Source organism: Pogoniulus pusillus, chromosome 3, assembly GCF_015220805.1.
Source record: "Pogoniulus pusillus isolate bPogPus1 chromosome 3, bPogPus1.pri, whole genome shotgun sequence".
Lineage (NCBI taxonomy): Eukaryota > Metazoa > Chordata > Aves > Piciformes > Lybiidae > Pogoniulus > Pogoniulus pusillus.
Genome location: NC_087266.1, coordinates 46,001,535 through 46,023,357, shown reverse-complemented (window position 1 = coordinate 46,023,357; position 21,823 = coordinate 46,001,535). Strand labels below are relative to the sequence as shown.

Sequence of the window (21,823 nt, the reverse complement as noted above, 5' to 3'; positions counted from 1 at the left end):
TTTGTGTAGGACTATATTCTCAACACGATGCAAAAGCTGCATATTGTTTACTACAGGTAACCAACCCTTCATCTGGGCCTAACAACTGCAAACGAAAAGCTAACATCTAGCCATAAAACAAGATGATACACTGTGTTTAGGAGGTTTCAGGGGGAAAAAAATGCTTTCCACCTGACAGAGCAGGATAACACTACTCCTTAACAGCCAGTGCTTTCTGTAGTGTGTGAAGTGGCAGCTCCAGGGAAGGGCAGCATCACTGACAGGACTCTACAAACAGCTCCTTTCTAACTTTAATGGGTGCTCTGTAAAGGAAACACCACCACATGATCTACTGTGTAGAAATCAAAACGTTAAGTATAACCTGGAGCCACTTTCCCCCCCTCAAAGCAGATGCTCACAGCAAAAAATTCTGATCTTGATGTCACTGCACCCATCAGATCTCACAAATGGGGTGCCATGCTGAGCCCATCACTGAATGTGGACCATGCTTTGTAGAAAACCATGGGATCCTTCTACACAGAAGGTTCGTCGAGGTCAGTTTTCTGTACTTTCAAATACACGCAGGCTTAAGTTCAGTTTGCAGGGAAAAAAAAACCCAAACATGATGTAAATACACCTCCATCTAGCAAAACGTTAACTCCACCAGCGAAAAAAGCGCATTAACCTGAAATTTACACAGCTGCTCAAACGTACCGAGCCCCAGGAGCGAGGACATGGAAGTGTACCCCTCTCTCAAGGGGTGCCTTTCAAAGTGGAAACCGCGTTTCCCTCCTTCGCTCCCTTCCCGCTCCCAGGGCAGACCGATGTACCACCTCGGGCTTCCTGCCGTCGCTGCCTGCCGCTCCGGCGGAGGGCACGGCGGCGGCCCAGCAAGACCGAGGACGAAGGCGACGGCGGAGGAAGGAAAGTCGGCGAGGAAGAGCTCGTGGAAGCAGCCCACTCACGCTGTGGGGAGGCAGGGTGTGATCCCCGCGGCCGCGGTGCTCGCCGCCGAGGAAGAGAAGCCGGAGGGAGGCAGCCCGTCGCTTCCCCCCACACCCAGGACGCCAGGCAGGACAGGGCGGCTACCGACCGCCGGGGCAAGCGACATCCCCGGCGGCCCCGCAAAACTCCGCCACTCTGGGGGGCTCTTCCTGTCAGCCGGGGACAGATGTGGACGCAACAGCTGGACGGGGAGGAGGGGAGAGGGAAGGAAGAGGCACGACTGCCTCACACACACAACCTCCCCCCCGCCGCCGCTCCCGGGGATGCGAGAGGGATGCAGCGGCCGCCCACGGCACCGGGTTGGCCCCCGCTCTAGGATGGGGATGGAGAAACTCGCCCCGGAGGGAGCGGGGCTCGCCGGCTCCTGCCCCTCTTACCTTGCTGCGGATCTGGCCCGAGGTGGACACTTTCCGGATGAGTTTCTGGGGGCCCTCGTGCTCCCCTTCGCTGTCTGACGACTCGTCCGCCGGCCCCGCTACCGCCGCCGGGGTCTGGGGCTGAGGCTGTTGCGGGATCCCAGCGCCGCTCATCCCCGACTCGGCCCCGGCCATCTTCCCGGACTCCTGCCGAGAGAGAGCACACGAGCCCGGCTCAGCCAGGGCAGCCGCTGCCGCTCCCCTCCCCGGGGAGGAGGAGGCGGAGGCGGCGCGGGAGGGTGGGGAAAGAGGCGGTGCAGGGGGGAGGGGACGGAGGCGGCGGCGGCAGGGACAGAGCCGGGCGCTGGCGGAGTGCAGCGGGCTGCCTAGCCGCCATCTTCCGCCGACCCTTCTGACAGAGATGGGCCCGCAGCCTGGCTCAACTACGGAGGTCGCCGCTCCCTGCTCTCAGGGAACAGGAGGGCCGCCACCCGCCGGCGGGCGGGGCCGGGGCGGACGAATTCGGGCCCGGCCCCCTGCGTCCCGGCCGCCGGGGAGCCGCCGAGAGCGAGCGCCAGCGCCAGGGGGCGCCGAGTGGCGCCGGTGCCGGTGCCGGCCCGGTTGGGTCGGGGCGGAGAGAGGTGCGCCGCAGGTGAGCTTTGGAGCGGCGTGGCGAGTCCGAGGGGCGAAAGAGGCGAGGGCAGGTGGGGAGGGCCTCGGGGGCGCCCAGCACCTGCCCAGGCTCCTCCGGACGTCCGCGCGCGAGTAGAGCCCAGCGAGGCTCGGGAAGTGGACGAGGCAGAGGCTGAGCGCGGCCCTCGGGTACCTGAGCGCCTTCCCTTCGGACCCTTCGTTACGCATCGCCGCGCGGTTCCCTGAGGCCGGTGGCGGCCAGTGGGAGGTGGAAAGCCAAGTTCTAGATGTCTAAGGCAAGCACAGCCACCGCGTCCCGCTCCCAGTGCGGGTGGCCTTCCCGCCCAGTCCTGCCGCAGAAGAGGATGGTGTTTTCCCTTGGGAGCACAGGGCGCCTTTCGGGAACCGAATGGACAGCATCTGAGACACTGAGTTCCTTATCCATGCCTCTCTACGGAGTGAGCCTGGTGGTATCCTTCAGCATGGAAGCACTGGACAGTTTAGGTGAATGCATATACTGATTTACCGTTGTTTTACTGATTCTTTTCTTGTAGTGTTCTGTACGTTTTCGTCTTTGTAAAAGATAAACTTTTGGGCAAAGAAAGGGTCACTTTTCCCTTTCAGTCTCAGATCTGGCAGCTCACACGCTCTCCAAAATGTCACCACATGTTCTGAGTTGTGGGATTCTGAAATTGTTGTGGCTTGTATGTAGTCAGTGTTCAAAATAAGCATTTAAGTCACAGCCGTACTAAATAAAACACACAACTCCTAGCTTCACGGACCAGATTAAACAGGAGAAAGCAATCAATACTTGTGGCTTTCCTATTCCCACAATTCTATTTATATTTCTAGAATGGGAACTGACATCTCTTAATACACTAATATAGTACCACAGTAGAATCATAGAATCAACCAGGTTGGAAGAGACCTCCAAGATCATCCAGTCCAACCTAGCACCCAGCCCTAACCAATCAACCAGACCATGGCACTAAGTGCCTCAGCCAGGCTTTTCTTGAAGACCTCCAGGGACGGTGCCTCCACCACCTCCCTGGGCAGCCCATTCCAATGGGAAATCACTCTCTCTGTGAAGAACTTCCTCCTAATATCCAGCCTATACCTACCCTGGCACAACTTGAGACTGTGTCCCCTTGTTCTATTGCTGGTTGCCTGGCAGAAGAGGCCACCCCCCACCTGGCTACAATGCCCCTTCAGGTAGTTGTACCTAAATGCAAAGCAATTAATGAGAAACAAAGTGAAATGCACAGCATACAACCTATCCTACAGTATCACCAAGGTTGGAAGAGACCTCATAGATCATCAAGTGCAGGCACCTTGCCACAATCTTAATTTAATATAATCCAAACTATCCCCTTTTTTTTATTGGGACTTTTATTCATAATAGGGGAAATTAAATATTTCCTTGAAGGTCTTGTGGCTTAGTTTTGTGTTACAGGATTAGGTATTTCAAATGCAATTCTACTACTCTCAATATTAAGTTGTTAGTTGTTTGGGTTTTTAAGTCCAAAGTTATATTTTAAAAAATCCTACTAAGTTATATTTAAAAATAAATTTGATCATATTTCCTAGGCTCTCTACTAGAATTACAGTAGGGGCTAAATCTTAGCATTAATGACACATCTGAAGTTATCGAAGTTTTCATATAGTCCGTTTTTCTTCCAGGCCAGATGTGAAACTAAGGAATGATCCTGCCTTGCCTGTCTCTTCACCAGAGAGTTCTTTCTCAAAAACATGGAATCAAACGTGGGTAAGCACAAGTATGTACTGCTCTCACTTAATTTATGGTATGGCTAGGAAGAAAGATACGTTAAGGGCAATGTTTATGGACACTTGTTTTTTCCACCCTCCTTCCTTCCTCTTCTCTGCGTTAATTTCAGGGATAGTAAATTATGCAATTCCTTCAGACTTTTGAAGGCAAACAACAACTGAACGTTGCAAATGGACAAGAAGACAGAGTTTGCTAATTAATGCTAGCATGTATTGTTTGTAAATGTGACTGTGATTTGAGGAATGTCCTTGTGCTAACAGAACACCAGCAAGACTGACTGTTCAATTCAAGCGAATTAAACAGCACTAGCTGAACAATAGTTGCTATTAAATTTGTTTCCACACTAAAAAAACCCACATTCAAAATACACTGAATGTGACTGCTATGGTATTTATATCACAGGACTAGGGTCCTGTATGAAATGACATGTAAAACTGTTTACAAGTAGACATTGATGCAGGCCAGGATGCCATTGGCTCTCTTGGCCACCTGGGCACACTGCTGCCTCATCTTCAGCTTACTATCTATCAGTACCCCCAGGTCCCTTTCCTCCTGGCTGCTCTCCAGCCACTCAGTCCCCAGCCTATAGCACTGCTTGGGGTTGTTGTGGCCAAAGTGCAGACCCCTGCACTTGGCCTTGTTAAATCTCATCCCATTGGCCTCTGCCCACCCATCCAGCCTGTCCAGGTCCCTCTGCAGGGCTCTCCTACCTTCCAACAGATCAACATCTGCTCCTAGCTTGGTGTCATCTGCAAACTTACTGATGCTGGACTCAATCCCCTCGTCCAGATCATCAATAAAGATATTGAACAGGAACAGTGTGGCCAGTAGGACAAGGGAGGTTATTCTTCCCCTGTACTCAGCACTGGTCAGGCCACACCTTGAGTACTGTGTCCAGTTCTGGGCCCCTCAATTCAAGAAAGATGTTGAGGTGCTGGAACATGTCCAGAGAAGGGCAACAAAGCTGGTGAGGGGCCTGGAGCACAAATCCTATGAGGAGAGGTTGAGGGAGCTGGGCCTGTTTAGCCTGGAGAGGAGGAGGCTCAGGGGTGATCTTATTACTGTCTACAACTACCTGAAGGGGCATTGTAGCCAGGTGGGGGTTGGCCTCTTCTCCCAGGCAACCAGCAATAGAACAAGGGGACACAGTCTCAAGTTGTGCCAGGGTAGGTCTAGGCTGGATATTAGGAAGAAGTTCTTCACAGAGAGAGTGATTGGCATTGGAATGGGCTGCCCAGGGAGGTGGTGGAGGCACCGTCCCTGGGGGTCTTCAAGAAAAGCCTGGATGAGGCACTTAGTGCCATGGTCTGGTTGATTGGTTAGGGCTGGGTGCTAGGTTGGAGTGGATGATCTTGGAGGTCTCTTCCAACCTGGTTGATTCTATGATTCTATGATTTCAGTGACAGAGAGCACTTTTCCAAATTCAGTGCAAAGGAGAGAAGAGACAGTGAGGGGAAAGGCACACAAAGACAGCATATTACTTAGGTGTGTAATTTGGGACTAGCACATTTGAACTCGGGGAGATCATGAAGTCAGTACTATTCATGACCCCAGATTTGCACCTGTTGAGTTTAGGTTGTTGGGTTTTTTTTTCAATAAAATATCACTTAGTTGCTTGTTTCTTACATAGGTAGGCTTTGATCCTAAAACCAGTAGTGATTATATTATATTGCAAAAAACCCCAGCTTTCCACTGAAGTTATCTTCCAGAGCAACACAATCTGATTAGTTTTCAAACTGCTTTCACAATTGGTTACACTAACTTAAAAACTTGTCTTGGATTTTATAAGATGTGTCCATTTAGCAATGGATGTAAATACATTGCTTCAGCGTTATTAGATAGAAACATAGTAACAATAACTTGGGATTTAAATATAACAGCTCCTGTGACATCCAATGGCTATTACAATCTCAGCAGTGAAGCTGGAGAAATCTCCTTAGGCATCTGCATAGCCATCTCAGATTTCTTTCACTAGATTTCATCTCAAATACATTATGATGGTTTTGGTGTTCCCCACCCCCCACACACTTTGGAAATTACCCAGAGTAGACTCAGCCAGATCTGGAAAATGAATGAAGCTTATATTTACATCTGAGCTCAATATACAAGCAGAGATTTACAGTATATACAGTTATAGACAGAAATAGACAAGATAAAAGGTAATACAGAAACACAACAGCCCTCTCAGAAACCTGAGTCCCCAGGAGGGGCTCCCAACTGGCACTTCACCTTCCCCCTACCCCTCTCAACCTTACCCCAGTGCCAAGGAAGAATGGAGGTTTGGCCAGAGGGTTAGGAAGCAAAGTGGATTAGGAAAAGAAACAGAGAGTGCAGTTAGCAGAAAGAGATGTAGCTCAGAGCTCCCCAGCAGATTTTTGTTTTTATACATCTCAGCAAGCCTATGAGCAAGGTAGACACCAGCCTTGTTTTCCTTTCACAGCCTGTAATCTAGCTCTTCTCACCAAAACATTCTAGCTAGGCTCAAACTAGCACATACATAAAAGCTGGTAAAATACTATCTTTAGGTGAAATGGACAAGAAATATAATTCTTCATCTTCTGTTCACTTTCAGAGCTTAACTGTCAACCCTATCTTCTGCACACTTCCTGCACTGTGCAAAGGGCATCATATGTCCTTGCATGGGCTATGCGTTTGTCTCCAGGGATGGGTCCCAAACACCTTCCCTGGTCAACCTGTTCCAGAATTCCATCACCCTCATAGTAAAGAACCTGTTCAATCTAAATCTGCTCTTCTCTGTTTTGAAGCCATGGCCCCTCATCTTATCACTACAGGCCTTTGTAAACAAGTCTCCATCCTTCTCGTAGGCCCCCTTCAGGTTCTGGAAGGTTGCTGTTAGGTCTCACTGGAGCCTCCTCCAGGCTGAACAAACACAGCATCTTGAGCCTGTCTTTGTAGCAGAGGTGCTCCAACCCCCAGATCATTTTTGTGGCCCTCCTCTGGATCCACTCCATCAGCTCCACACCCATATTATGACTGTGCTAGTTTGGAGCTAGCTAGAGTGTTTTGGTGAGAAGGATTACATCACAGGCTGTGAAAGAGGAAAACAATGGTGATGTCTACTTCACTAATAGGCTTGCTGAGAGGTATAGGAACAAGAATCCAAGCATAGATAAGGTACTTCTTCTGGGGGAACTGGCTGAGATGCATTTCTCTCTAGCCTCTCTGCCATCTCTCTGATTAATACACTTTGCTTCCTAACCCCCTGGCCGAACCTCCATTCTTCCTTGGGACTGGGGTAAGGTTGAGAGGGGCAGGGGGAAGGTGAAGAGGCAGTTGGGAAACTCCTCCTGGGGACTCAGGTTTCTGGGAGGGCTGTTGTGTTTCTGTATTACCTTTTACCTTGTCTATTTCCATCTATAACTGTATCTATAACTGTATCTACTGTAAATATCTGTAAATATACAGTAGATAAATATCTACTGTAAATATCTGTAAATATACAAGCAGATGCTTGTATATTCTGCTAAGCTATAAATATAAGCTTCATTCAAATTTCCAGAGCCAGCTGAGTCTAGTCTGGGCGATTTCCAAAGTGTGGAGGAGCAGGTAACACCCAAACCATCACAATGCCCTTCCTCACTCCTGGCTGCCCAGATGCAAAAATTGGGTTACAAGGCCAGAATGCACAGGCCTTTCACTTCCAAGCAAGTCTCTTTCACTGTATCTTGATAAACTTCATAGTGCTATGAAAAATAATTATTTAATGTGAAGCTTCCTAAATCTGCCAATTACAGGAAATGTTCAACAACTACAGTGCAATGAGAATATGGTTTCTGCAAAGCATGTAGTGGAATCCATGAAATTACAGGCTCTAAAATCCTGTCACCTAGAGTTGTTCAAAATGCAAAAACCAAGCAACTGTTAAGCATTGTTGAAAGTACCTGAGTTTCTCACTCAGGTCAGTTTCTACAAATGTATACACTGTACATATAGAAAGACAGTTTTATAGATTTCACTGTTTACACTTGTTCTTTTCAGAGGCATTAATAGATAATTAGGGTCTAGTTCCTGGTAAAGCTGCCTGAGATAGTAATGAAATTTTGCCTGAAAAAGGACTACCAATTTGAATTCCATTCCTTTATCTCACAGCTGAAATTCTCCCAGGTGATCTATATCAGACTTAGTATGAGAAGTACTGAATAGCACATTTTAGCTCAGCGAATACGGCTGTGAACACTGCCTTGAGCACAGCCCTACGAGGAGAGGCTGAGGGAGCTGGGATTGTTTAGCCTGGAGAAGAGGAGGCTCAGGGGTGACCTTATTGCTGTCTACAACTACCTGAAGGGTGGTTGTAGCCAGGAGGAGGTTGCTCTCTTCTCTCAGGTGGCCAGCACCAGAACAAGAGGACACAGCCTCAGGCTGTGCCAGGGGAAATTTAGGCTCGAGGTGAGGAGTTCTTCACTGAGAGAGTCATTGGACACTGGAATGGGCTGCCCGGGGAGGTGGTGGAGTCGCCGTCCCTGGAGCTGTTCAAGGCAGGACTGGACGTGGCACTTGGTGCCATGGTCTAGCCTTGAGCTCTGTGGTAAAGGGTTGGACTTGATGATCTGTGAGGTCTCTTCCAACTCTGATGATACTGTGATAGTACAAGTGGTATTACTATACCATTCTGCAGGTCAGGCTCTTCAAGAATATGGAGCTATATTCAGCCATTAAAAACACATACAATATTTATACAAGCTGTGTCTTCCATTTAATATACTTGGTTTCATGCTTCTTAGTAATTGCCTTAGATTTCCTGAATGAAGCAAGAGAACACTGGTAAAAAAGACATAAAGAAAGGTTGGCATTTTAAAGGAGCTGTTCAACTGATACAAAACAGCTCCACTGACATCATTTGTGCTATGGCAATTGAAATCAGCTGATGATCTGCCCTTTATATTCAAAGAATCTTGAAGTGCTGGGTACGAATGTGCACTGTGAGGACATTTTAACTCAACCACATCCCATCCCTGCAATCGAATATGTGTCACTAAAATGCATATGCAATGTAGAAAAAAAAATCCAAATACACATGCACTCCAGCTGGGCTGGAGATTATAGTTTATAATGGAGATTAATGTATTATTTGAGTCTAGGAACATAAATCATTCCAGCTCCAGTGTTAATTCCTTTCATAACAGGCATATTTCACCTCATTTTCTCTAGGTTATTTTGGCATCTAAAAACTGAAGGGTAATACTTTTTTTTTCCCCTTCACCTCAAAAAGCTGTCCTGAGGGGATCTGGATTAATAGGGTTATATATGTCAGGTTAACAATTCATTATTCATCATTTTATTCAATCTTTCATAATTTTGGTAGCTAGTGATAACTATAATTTTTAGCTGGGCTTCCCACACCAAGCAAATTGATTTAAGTTCTGCCTACCTGAACTCCCTCTGCAGATAAGATTAGCAATGTTATTCTTTCTTGGCTTCCTTACTGACCAAAGGGGAAGCCAAAATACAACAACATGTATGCATACCGCTGCTAAAGTGAGTAACCATATCACATGTGACTGTTTGAGGTGTAGCTGAGGCACTCCTGTAACCTGTAAGTTACAGAGATGTGTTAAATGCTTCAGGGTGAAAAGGTGTAAACCAGTAGACATCATCAAAATAAAGGATCAGTTTTCAAACACTTTAAGACCTATCTGTGCATTTCAGGGGAAAGGTAAAGCCAATAATCAGGTCTCATATAAAATATGAAAGTTGAGTTCAGAATTTTACAAGACATGTATTACATGTATTTTGAGTTACAAAGACACTGAATCTCTCTTGGGAAAAGGCAGGATGAGCCTTATATTTTCTGTTATTTCTGTTTACCTCCATCATGGAGGGTCTAATGCAACTCTTAAAAGAGTCTGGAAGATGTTTTCCATTTGGAAGTGAGCTGTGAATTCAGAAAAAGGACTTGATAGAATTTTGACATTGCACTCACACACAAATCCAACAGTGCTATGCAAAGGAGCTGTGGCTCCAGTCGATGTCTGCCACTTATTTCTCAAAACAGCTGTAGAAACAGCATTTCCCAATGGCTTCTGACAATTTGCATAGATAATTAACTTGCACAGATCCAAAACCCTGCAATAACTACTTTCTCCTCTTCTGCTACTCTTTTTCTGTGTTTTGTGAACGAGGGAGAAGTCTGGGCACTTTTATTCCCCTTCATCACACAGTTCTTCACCTAAATCACCCTTTGCCCACAATAAAATAAAAAGCCTGTTTACAAGTAGATATAAAGAAGAACAACGTGACTTTTGCCACAAAGATTGTGTTTTACCAGAAGGTTACCAGGTAAATGACTGAGAAGTATGGTTGAAATTAGTCTTGTAAAGGAAATCAGCACAGTGGTTAACCTTAAAACTGCATTCATGGATGTATTCTTCAACAAAAGCAGCAATGAAACGATAAACATGACCCATATCCTGGCCCTTACTGGGGGAGGGGGAACTGAAGGGAGAAAAAAAAAAGACCTGCTCCTTGTTTATCTCAGCCCTACACACAGAAGGAAACAGATTTGGATGCTTCAGCCAGAATTCCACGTTTCCAAGCACAGGGACTGCAATCCATCCACCCTCCTGACTTTCAGCTGAGTTTTGGGTAACGGCAGCCAATTTAAATGTCACTGTTTAATAGAATAACACATTCGCAGGAATCAGCTTCGCCACCTTCCTCCCACGATGTCTTCATCTCTTCAGGCAAAAAAAATCAGGGTTTTCTCGCCTGATCCTTTCAGTGTCAGCTCTATGTTACCGGAACACACATACAGCTGTTTTCTCTATCACAGCTACATCTACAGCAGCAGCTTCAGGGCTTAAGGACTGCAGAGGGCAGCGAAGGAGGATGTCCAACTTCACAACAAAAACGAAGCTAGTAAATATGTATTTGGGAGGGTGACAAACCCTATCAGGGAAAGTGGTGAGCTGAAGTTTGGTGTGGGTATCTTCAGAGCTGGGCTTGGGAGCAAGTATGCTGAACCAGGCAAAGTGTGGCTTTCCTCTGGCCATCCTTTAAAACTGTAGTTACAAGTGAAAACAGGAGCCCTGGAGCAACGTAACGACTTAGCAAAACATGGTACAGTCATCTGAAGGGGAGCTTGGCAGTAGCGTGGGTCTATGCTTCACATCACCTCAACAAGTTCAGGGCCAGAGACAGCCTAGCCTTGACCTCTCAGACAGCCTTAAATCTCCCATGTAACTACCCAAAGCCTATTTTTAGCCTTCCCTGCCTGATGCGTGTGTGTCTGCACAATAGAGAAAAGCCCAAGAACGGGACCAGCCGGCCCTGAAAAGGGAAATCTGATTTTATCGCCTGCTGAGGATGCCGGTGACATGATTTCCTTCAGTTGGAAGGAGGGTCTCAGAGTTGCTTAAACAAATCGTAAAACCACGGCTCCACAGCTTTCCTCCTGGGCAATTTGAGCACTCGCCTCCCTTTGTTGGACCCGAAAGACCTGCGCTTTCTCCGCACCCCACAAAGCGGAGTGGCAGCGGATTACACCAACCTCGGTTTTTCTTGCCACAACGGGAGCGATTCCCAGCCTGGCTACAGAAGGAGGAACATAGAATAATAAAAGAGTGTCTCTTTCTGGAAGCTGCCTCCCGTCGCTGGACACGTTTCTTCTGCTCTAAGAGAAGGCGTTTAACAGTACCGACATCCAACCCTCCCGCCCCCTCCCACGGCAAAGTTGAAGGCAAGGCTCTCGGTGCTAATCCCAGGCTTTCCACCCGGGCAGTGAAACACAGAAAGGGCAATGAACTCCCTGTCTCCCGGAGGGACGAGCTCGACAGCAAATGGCCGGACACGGCGGGGGCGAAAGGCTCCCACCCCCCGCTCTTCGCGGGGAGGGGACAAGAGGCGGCAGCCGGGATCTGGCACGGAGCGGGGTCGGAAGATGGGAAGGGGAGGGGAAGGGTGAGCGCCGATAAAGATGACAGCCCGACCCTCCAGCTGAACAATACAGGCAGGAAAGAGGGTAGGAAATGCCCGTGCAACGGCAAGGCACGCGTGTACTTACCAGTTCCTCCCAGGCCGGGCTGCGGGCGCTATAGGAAGGGTACCCATGCTTCTCCATCACCCCGCAGCAGGTCCCCTGCCTCCGCGGGGAGAGCGCCGACGGACAGCGGAGCAGTTTACAGCGGGCTGCGCTCTCTCCCGCTGCTACCGCTCCTCCAGCCGGCAGCGCTTCCCTAGCGCCGCTCTTCCTCCCCCCCACCCCTGGCCCCGCTCCTCCCTTTTTCTCCCCCCGGCCCCGTCCAGGCCCCCTCCTCCCTTCCCCGCCCGGCTCCTCTCCCTCCCACGGCCACCGGACTGAGCCCCGGTTCCCGGGGGAGCCGGCCTGCAGCTGCCGCGCCGCTCTCACATCATCCCCACCGCCGTGTCCTCCGGTGCACGGCGCGGAGCCCGCCCCCGCCGCCCCCTACTCCCCCGCGGAACCGCCCCGGGGGCTCCCCGGGCGCCGCGCACACCCGCCTGCCCCCCGCCCTGGGAAGCCCAGCGGATTATGGGCAAATCGCCTTGAGCATAAACCGGTTTACTACCGCTGCGGCTGCCGGAGCGGCGGCGAGGCCGACTGGCGAGGATGCTCCCCGCGGAGCTGGGGGGAAGCCCCCTCGGTGAGCCGGCAGCCGCTCACGCCTCGCTGAGGTTACACCTCGCTTGCTATCCCCCGACGCGGCCCCGCCACCTTCGTGCGAGGGCGGAGAGTTGGGTGCGCCACCCCGACGGGCCGTGTTGAGTGTCTCAGCGGGAGCCCTTCTATCTGCCCTGCTCGGGACGAGTCCTTTCTGGAGGCTATGTCAGGGTCTTGGTGCTGAGGTAGCCCTCTGCCCCGCACCAGGGCCCCGGGAGTCCGGTATCACCCATTTTAACCTCGTTGGGGCAGCCTGTTTCCTCTGCAGAAGGCACCCTGTGGTCTGACACAGACAAACTGGAGCCAGGACATTGCATGGCCACTGTGGCAATAACAGCAGAGACTCCTAGGCTATGTCTGACATGGAGTGCCTTTCATTTCCTAGGCCACCACGCCGGATTTCTTTGCTCTCCATCACGCCTTTTATTAATATGCACTGTGTATACTTCAGCCTTTGTGGTTTACTACTTACCAGCATACCACTGAACTCAAACCAGTGTATTATCAGTATCACCGCATCATCAGGGTTGGAAGAGACCTCACAGATCATCAAGTCCAACCCTTTACCACAGAGCTCAAGGCTAGACCATGGCACCAAGTGCCACGTCCAGTCCTGCCTTGAACAGCTCCAGGGACGGCGACTCCACCACCTCCCCGGGCAGCCCATTCCAGTGTATTATGATCTCCTACAACAACGGTTTCACTCAATTGTTGCAGAATAGTGGGATATATGAAATAGTAGGACTGCAGGACTACAGAACTAGTGTTCTTCACCTTTTTAATATATTCCCTTTCATTCCAGCCTGCCCTTTTGAATTTGCAGTCATTATGCTCGATTACAAAATGGAATCTCTGGGTCACCTGCTTGATAAGTGCAAACATCAGAAAAAGAGTTGCATTTCACAAGAAAGAAGAAAGGTATTTGTCTTTATCAAACTTCTGCGTAACGATATGTTCGTTTTCTTCATGGTCTAAAGCTTTTTCATGCCAAAAAATGGCAGGCTGCCACCTGAGCTCTTGGTTTTGGAGAAATAGATTGGCAGTTCAAAAATATCAACATCACAGTACTATTGCTGAAAAAAAGATGAAGTCTTATCTGTGCACTTAACTAGGCCAACAGAAAAATTCTACTAAGTTAATGGGCTGCCCAGGGAGGTGGTGGAGGCACTGCCATGGGAGGTCTTCAAGAAAAGCCTGGATGAGGCACTTGGTGCCATGGTGCAGTTGACTGGCTAAGGCTGGGTGCTAGGTTGGACTGGATGATCTTGGAATCATAGAATCAACCAGGTTGGAAGAGACCTCCAAGATCATCCAGGCCAACCTAGCACCCAGCCCTAGCCACTCAACTAGACCATGGCACTAAGTGCCTCAGCCAGGCTTTTCTTGAACACCTCCAGGGACAGTGCCTCCACCACCTCCCTGGGCAGCCCATTCCAATGCCAATCACTCTCTCTGTGAAGAACTTCTTCCTAATATCCAGCCTATACCTACCCTGGCACAACTTGAGACTGTCCCCCCTTGTTCTATTGCTGGTTACCTTCCAACCTGGTTGATTCTATGATTCTTATCCAGGCCTAAAGAAGTGCTGCAGTGGTATAGCTCATTTGAGGAACTGAAATTCTGCATTTCTTCCAGTAGCAGAAAAAGGAACTACTTTAAGTTTATCAGTGGTCTGTTGATGAACTGCTTTGATGGTAAGAGGGTAACCTCAGAAGGAAGCAAACAAGATGACTTAGAGCATTTTGCTGTTTGAAAGGCAGCTTTCTAAAGCTGATAGTGAGCAACAGTTGTCGAAGGATTCACTAGTCTCCTTGCCTTTGTTCTCTGAGCATGAGATACTTCTGACAAATGTCATACTATAAAAGGCTTTGCACTGAGAGCAAGTGGTAGAGTAAGATTAGTCAGCTCCCCTTTTCTGATGATGCACTGAAGGATCTCTCATGATGGTCATTTATACCTCTTGATATCTGGCCTTTATCACTGGCCATGCTGGAGCTTTGTGGTGAAAGTGGCTTGCCAGGAAATATAGATCATGCTAACTCCTCACATTTCCTTGCTTTCTGAACCACAAAACCTGAAAACTCAAACACAAGAACTTTAAGCAACTTGAAGTTACTTCTTCAGTTAAGGTCTATATGTACCCTTCTGCCCTGGAATTCAAATATGTGTTGTACTTTCAGCCCCATTTTCTGTTTCAAGTGCTCTGAATCCTATACCTGTGACTAGATATGCAATTACATTCACCTGATTTCATTTCTTAGAGTTCAAAGTTTGATTTCTATAAGTGGAAAGCTAGTATAGGCCCCAGAAGGTTACCACAACCTACTTAAGTTAAAGGTGCGTTTCAAGGTCTCATTGAGTAAGGAGGGCAGATATCAGCTGCTGCACACATCCTTCTAGGTCTCAGTGAAGCCCTTGAGATGAAGCTTCAGCTCAGCTCTGCCCTTTCAGGCTCCTGAATGCCAAATCTGATTTTCACTTCTTTCTGTGAAGGAGAAAAAATTCAGCCTGGCTGAGGAGCCCTGCCCTGTATGATTTCCCTGCCTGTGAGCTCTGCTCTCCATGTCAAAGACCACAGTTTTAATTGAGACTAAGGTCTCTGTGCCTCTTGGTTGAACCAATTGAAGATCACAGGCAAAGTATTTTGCTGAAAACTGTGATTCTGTCAAAGCCAACACAGAATTTGAGGACAGAGATGTCAGAATTACAGGATTTTTTTTGTTATTGTTCAGGGCTGTGCTGCAGCATTTACAAAGGGGCAAAGGAACTTCAGTCAAGCTCAAGCCAGGGATAACCTTTGTTAGTGAGGGGTAAAGGAGCTGCTTGCTAAAATGCAGTGTCAGCTGTGCTTGGGCAGATGAGGATGTTGAGTTGCAAGAAGACTTTACTGGAGGCAGGTCTCTGCAACTGGCTTAAGAACAGTGATTCTCCTAGTTTGTCCACCACATTGCATCAAAACATCTCCAACACAAGCTAAGGTTGGGTTTGTTTCATTTTGATTTTGTAGTTAATCTTATTCCACATCCTATTGTTTGTTTGGGGGGTTTATTCTTTTCAAGTTTTTTCCAATGAGTCTAGACATTTGGGGTTGAATTTCTGAGCAGTTTGCTCTATCTGGTGTGTTCAGAGATGTCTCATTTCTCTCTGTCTCTTCTGTTTGGTGCCCTTAATTGACTCAGTGAAAACTGGATCAACAGAGTGTTTCATTATTGGCAATTTTATTTTACATGCAGTGAAAATAGTAACATATGCCTGCCTTTTCTAAGCAAAATAGTGGGGTATGTTTGACACACTCAAACATACAGATTTTGATTGCAACTTCTATATTACCATGCCATGTAGGGGAAAAACAAACATGTTCTGTTCTCTTTCCTTTCCTAGTATCACAGTATCACCAAGGTTGGAAGAGACCTCATAGATCATCAAGTCCAACCCTTTACCACAGAGCTCAAGGTTAGACCATGGCACCAAGTGCCACGTCCAATCCTGCCTTGAACAGCTCCAGGGATGGCAACTCCACCACCTCCCCGGGCAGCCCATTCCAGTGTCCAATGACTCTCTCAGGGAAGAACTTTCTCCTCACCTCCAGCCTAAATTTCCCCTGGCACAGCCTGAGGCTGTGTCCTCTTGTTCTAATGCTGGCCACCTGAGAGAAGAGAGCAACCTCCCCCGGCCACAACCACCCCTCAGGTAGTTGTACACAGCAATAAGGTCTCCCCTGAGCCTCCTCTTCTCCTTTCCTTCTTTTTTCATGTGTTTATTTGATTATTTTTCTTATTTGAGGCAGAAAGACAGTAAAAGAATGAGCTTTATTTAACATTTCGCTGACTTTTTGGACCAGCATTGCATTTGCTATGTATCACATAAGGAATATACACTAATTTTCATCAACTTAGCCTAATGTGATATTTCCCTCTTTCTTGGCATGTAGTAGCCAAGTCTAATTTGAGTAAATTCTTCAAAGAGGTGTTGTTCTTCATGCTCTTCATTGTAAACATGCCAGATGGCACTTTTTTTTTTCTCCTCTCCTCTGTTAAATAATTTTGCCTAACAGTTGAAGGTATGATTTCATCCTTATGGCAGTTGGCTAGTTTCTGCCAGCCAAACAGGTAGTGGGTCATTAAAATGCTGGACTTACTAAAAGTAGAGCAAAATACACAATCTGGTAACACTTCAGGTAGAATCATAGAATCAACCAGGTTGGAAGAGACCTCCAAGATCATCCAGGCCAACCTAGCACCCAGCCCTATCCAATCAACTAGACCACGGCACTAAGTGCCCCATCCAGGCTTTTCTTGAAGACCTCCAGGGATGGTGACTCCACCACCTCCCTGGGCAGCCCATTCCAATGCCAATCACTCTCTCTGTGAAGAACTTCCTCCTAATATCCAGCCTAGACCTACCCTGAGTTTAAATTAAAAAAATAAATGAAGTTATACATGATCAGTAAGATTTATATGCAAAATCCTGATAGCTGCCTTGAAACTCACTGCTTTCTGTTTGTGTGAGCACCCAAACTATGGTGGAAATTCTGCATTCCTCCCAGTTGGCAATACCTGCTGCCTGGGGGCTGTCTCACACATGGCACCACAAAAGGCTTTTAGCCTAGTTTTAGTTCATAGACTGTCTTGACCGTGTGCATTCTCTTAATTATTACTATTTCCTTCATTAATATCTGCTTCTGGGTGTACCTGTAAAAAGACAGGATGATTTTAAACAATTTCATGGAGTTTTGAGTGTCAGGAGGGGGAACAAAAAGCCTATGAGGAGAAGCTGAGGGTGTTTAGCCTGGAGAAGAGGAGACTCAGGGGGGACCTCATTGCTGTCTACAACTACCTGAAGGGAGGTTGTAGCCAGGTGGGGGTTGGTCTCTTCTGCCAGGCAACCAGCAACAGAACAAGGGGACACAGTCTCAAGTTGTGCTGGGGGAAGTCTAGGCTGGATGTTAGGAGGAAGTTCTTACCAGAGAGAGTGATTGGCATTGGAATGGGCTGCCCAGGGAGGTAGAGTCTCCATCCCTGGAGGTCTTCAGGAAAAGCCTGGCTGAGGCACTTGGTGCCATGGACTGGTTGAGTGGCTAGGGCTGGGTGCTAGGTTGGAGTGGATGATCTTGGAGGTCTCTTCCAACCTGGTTGATTCTATGAAATAAGTTATGCTACTGACAGAATTTTGCCCATATTCCAAATGAAGAGCTTTAGGAAGAATGAAGTCACAGTGAAAACAAAACCTTGGGGATAAGAGCCCAAGCATCTACCACAAAAACCTGACTTTGTTTCACCCCTCTCTGGTATCTTCTAAGTAGTTACAAGTGGTTTATTGTTATTTTGGGAAGAATTTATGTAATGGATCAGTAATTCTTGAGTTCCTTCTTTTACTCTCTTTTCTAAAGTTTCACTTCATAATAGAAGAACTGAACTGACAAAGCACAAGATCTATCTTCACCTCATTTTTACATACGAGACAAATACCTCAAATGCAGTTTTGCATTTGTGGTTAGAGACTTCGTGAAGCCTGGGACAAACTTCAGTATCTTCTTTGAAGTAATTCAGACCTTGTAGAAACAACTTTTTTTTTTTGCAAACAGTTCTTCTAAAAGAGAAAGAAAAACAATTAGTAAAGCATAAGCATTGCTGTGATACTTCAAAAATCACACAGAAATGAATATATTACTTCTGAAATACTCAGAACAAAAGGAAATGTTTTATTTAATCTCTAAACCACCAAAGCCTTGTAACAGCAAAACTGGGGTGAGGGGAGAGAGCTCTGTCTTGCCACTTAAAAAGGAGAGAAAAAAGTAACAAAAATATTTGTAAGGGAAATAGACAGAATTTTTCCCCCCCAACTACTTTCACTGAGATGGAGCTACTCCTTTTACCTTTTTGTGTGTTCTACTAAGCATAGAATCATAGAATCAACCAGGTTGGAAGAGACCTCCAAGATCATCCAGTCCAACCTAGCACCCAGCCTTAGCCACTCAACCAGACCATGGCACTAAGTACCTCAGCCAGGCTTTGCTTGAACAACTCCAGCCACGGCCAGTCCACCACCTCCCTGGGCAGCCCATTCCAATGCCAATCACTCTCTCTGCCAACAACTTCCTCCTAACATCCAGCCTAGACTTACCCCAGTACAACTTGAGACTGTGTCCCCTTGTTCTGTTGCTGGTTGCCTGGCAGAAGAGGCCAACCCCCACCTGACTACAACCTCCCTTCAGGTAGTTGTAGACAGCAATGAGGTCCCCCCTGAGCCTCCTCTTCTCCAGGCTGCACACCCCCAGCTCCCTCAGCCTCTCCTCATAGGCTTTGTGCTCCAGGCCCCTCACCAGCTTTGTTGCCTTTCTCTGGACACCTTCCAGCACCTCAACATCTCTCTTGAATTGAGGAGCCCAGAACTGGACACAGCACTCAAGGTGTGGCCTGAGCAGTGCTGAGGACAGGGGCAGAATAACCTCCCTTGTCCTACTGGCCACACTGTTCCTGATGCAGGCCAGGATCAAGCAAGATCCTCTCTTGGTAGCAAGATCTTCCTTTGGTAGGGAACCTTGAAAATTGAGAGATCTGAGAAGATAAATGTATTTGACCTATAGAGAAAGTATGAACAGAAGGGAGATGGCTATTGAGAAACAAGAGAGAATTAAGAATGTGTCAGTTTGCTTTTCTAAGATGATACATTTCTCTTAACAGAAGCAAGTAAAATAAGTCAGTAACTCCACAAATAACTATATTAACTAAAACTGATGCTTTTAGTCATTGAGCCAAGTATAACAAGATTAAATCCATTCTTGCTATAATTCCTGTGATTTAAATTTAATTATCTCAGAGACAAATTGCTCTGCAAAGTTTTTCATAGAGTCTATTAACTTGCTTAATGTGGACTTCAAATTCTGGCATTGCTCTAATAGTGTTCCCACATTACTTTCAAGGGAATCCCATCATATGGTTTGCATAGCTATTTTTAGTTTTTAATAAAGAGAGGCTGGCACATGAGTTGCCAGAAAAGAAAACACTTTTCCCCCCTAGTTTAACCTAGTTTCACCTTGTTTAAGTTGTATTTCTAATTTGAAGAGTCTTAATCCACAAAACAGCCATAGCATATGGGAGAGCTACAAATTAACATTGGACAGGCATAGCCAAGTCTAGTTTAAATCAATGAAAAAGCAAATAAAGGGACATTTATGTGTATTTTAATTTAATAAAGCTATAGGGTATGAGGGTCAATATTATTAATACTGTTATTGAAAGCTCTGGTTCAAAATAGTATGTTCAGAAGTTGGCTGTCATCTTGACATTTATCATGGAAGTCACATGTGGATAATGTTTTTCTATGCCTTTAGGAAACTATATTGTATTGTCTTGCTGAAGATTTGCACAGTGACAGTGCTGATCTCATTAATACTACAATGAGATGTAAGGAGTTTATTCACAGAATTTACCAGTCTGCACCACTGCTGCCAAATTAAAGTATATCCAAGCATGTAGAATCATAGAATCAACCAGGTCGGAAGAGACCTCCAAGATCATCCACTCCAACCTAGCACCCAGCCCTAGCCACTCAACTAGACCATGGCACCAAGTGCCTCATCCAGTCTCCTCTTGAACACTTTAGTTAGTCCACAAGAATCCCATGGAAACCAGTGTCAAAGGCTTCTGGAATGTCTAGGTAGACAGTATCTGCAGCCTTCACTTTCCTCAAGCAGCTCCTCCTCCTCCACCACCCCTCACCTGCCCAAAACAGTTCCTGCTCTTGCTCCCCCACTCTTCACCTATCCATAGCACCTCCTGCTCCTCCCCAAACCCTTACCTCCCCTACGCAGCCCCTGCTCTCCCCTTGCACTCTGCCTAAACAGCTCTGCTCTACCAGCACCATTTTCATCCCTGCCCCAGAGCCTGGGGCAAGACCATCAAACAGCTAAAACACCACCCAGAAAAGCTCAGCTCCAACAAGGACACACATCCAGCACCCATGCATGCTATTGCAGTCGACATTGATGCTAACCCTAACTAAATGATCTTTCTGGGTCCCTTCTGGTCCCTAACAATCTGATTCTCCACCACATCTCACCTTCCTAACGCAGTTCCTGCTCCCCCATGCCCTTACCTGCTTACCTCTCACTCTGTCTGAAGAGCAATTCTTCTCCACCACTGTTTTTGCAGTCATCTCAGAGCCCGAGCAAGAGCCTCAAACAGCTAAAATACCTTGCAAAAGAAATCAGCTCCAGCAAGGACACACACCCAGCACCCGTGGATGATGTTGTACATTGCAATGGTTATTGAGCCTAACCCTAGCAAGCCGGGGGGCCACCACCAGGCCCCCCGGCCTTTGAAATCCTCCACCAATTCACCCAGTGCACACCATGGGGACTCACCAGGGATACCAGGCAGAGGATCCCTTGGCCCACAGTGGGCCTCACTTAGGGCTTCTGGCCCTTCTGGGGCAGAATATAAAGGGGAGTGGGCAGGGAGGGCAAAGTGGCCACACCTGGGGTGGGAGGAGACTCCAATAGCCAGCTAATAGCAAACAGCATCACCTGGTGGCAACACAGCTGATGGGTTGCAATAGGAAATGAATGAAATGGTGATTAGTTAATTACAAGCATAACAGATGATAGCAATACCTGTAATCAAAGGTGATTACATTATGCCCAGATCAAATAGCACAATGAAGATATGCATTTGAACAAATAATGCTGGCTAAAGCACATCATTTAATTTACCTGCTGAAGGGGGCAATGCAGTGACTGACAAAATATCCTCTGTGTTAAAAGAGGAGGTGTTCAAATAAAGCCTGGATGAGGCACTTCATGCCATGGTCTGGTTGATTGGACAGGGCTGGGTGCTAGGTTGGACTGGATGATCTTGGGGGTCTCTTCCAACCTGGTTGATTCTGTGACTCTATTCTATGACTTCCAGGGACGGTGACTCCACCACGTCCCTGGGCAGCCCATTCCAATGCCAATCACTCTCTCTGCCAACAACTTCCTCCTAACATCCAGCCTAGACTTCCCCCAGCACAGCTTGAGACTGTGTCCCCTTGTTCTGTTGCTGGTTGCCTGGCAGAAGAGACCAACCCCCACCTGGCTACAGCCTCCCTTCAGGTAATTGCAGACAGCAATGAGCTCCCCCCTGAGCCTCCTCTTCTCCAGGCTAAACACCCCCAGCTCCCTCAGCCTCTCCTCATAGGCTTTGTGTTCCAGGCCCCTCACCAGCTTTGTTGCCCTTCTCTGGACACCTTCCAGCACCTCAACATCTCTCTTGAATTGAGGAGCCCAGAACTGGACACAGCACTCAAGGTGTGGCCTGACCAGTGCTGAGTACAGGGGCAGAATAACCTCCCCTGTCCTACTGGCCACACTGTTCCTGATCCAGGCCAGGATGCCATTGGCTGTCTTGGCCACCTGGGCACACTGCTGCCTCATCTTTAGCTACTATC

General features: G+C 47.5%; 2 protein-coding genes and 1 long non-coding RNA gene across 6 annotated transcripts in view; 1 reads left to right on the top strand and 2 right to left on the bottom strand.

The window, feature by feature from the left end:
- The window catches only part of DGKH (diacylglycerol kinase eta), a 178,616-nt gene extending 166,655 nt beyond the window's left edge, over window positions 1-11,961 (bottom strand). For all 4 annotated transcript variants that reach the window (XM_064174711.1, XM_064174729.1, XM_064174731.1 and 1 more), the window contains exons 1-2: window positions 11,780-11,961; window positions 1,362-1,547 (exon numbers count right to left, since the gene is read on the bottom strand). In XM_064174711.1, coding sequence (XP_064030781.1) covers window positions 1,362-1,547; window positions 11,780-11,836 — 243 coding nt within the window. In that variant the 5' untranslated portion in view covers window positions 11,837-11,961. The remainder of the gene's footprint in view (window positions 1-1,361; window positions 1,548-11,779) is intronic.
- LOC135191996 (putative hydro-lyase KRH_21160) lies at window positions 1,667-4,076 on the top strand. The gene is made up of 2 exons (XM_064174759.1): window positions 1,667-1,992; window positions 3,654-4,076. Exons 1-2 carry the CDS (start codon window positions 1,762-1,764, stop codon window positions 3,675-3,677), a joined length of 255 nt encoding a protein of 84 aa, XP_064030829.1. The 5' UTR covers window positions 1,667-1,761; the 3' UTR covers window positions 3,678-4,076.
- Window positions 11,962-17,556: 5,595 nt separating the features above from the next.
- LOC135173964 (uncharacterized) lies at window positions 17,557-20,584 on the bottom strand. Its single transcript, XR_010301615.1, has 2 exons — window positions 20,500-20,584; window positions 17,557-17,983 (listed from the first exon to the last, which is right to left on the bottom strand). It is a non-coding gene; the product is annotated as an uncharacterized LOC135173964 (long non-coding RNA).
- Window positions 20,585-21,823: the final 1,239 nt, after the last annotated feature.

What these genes read in the sequence shown, in the direction of transcription:
- LOC135191996 (XM_064174759.1), top strand. Translation starts at nt 1,762, where the DNA reads ATGGGCCCGCAGCCTGGCTCAACTACGGAGGTCGCCGCTCCCTGCTCT. An exon ending in CGGAGAGAGGTGCGCCGCAG is followed by an intron (nt 1,993 to 3,653) that starts GTGAGCTTTGGA and finishes TTTTTCTTCCAG; the next exon opens with GCCAGATGTGAAACTAAGGA.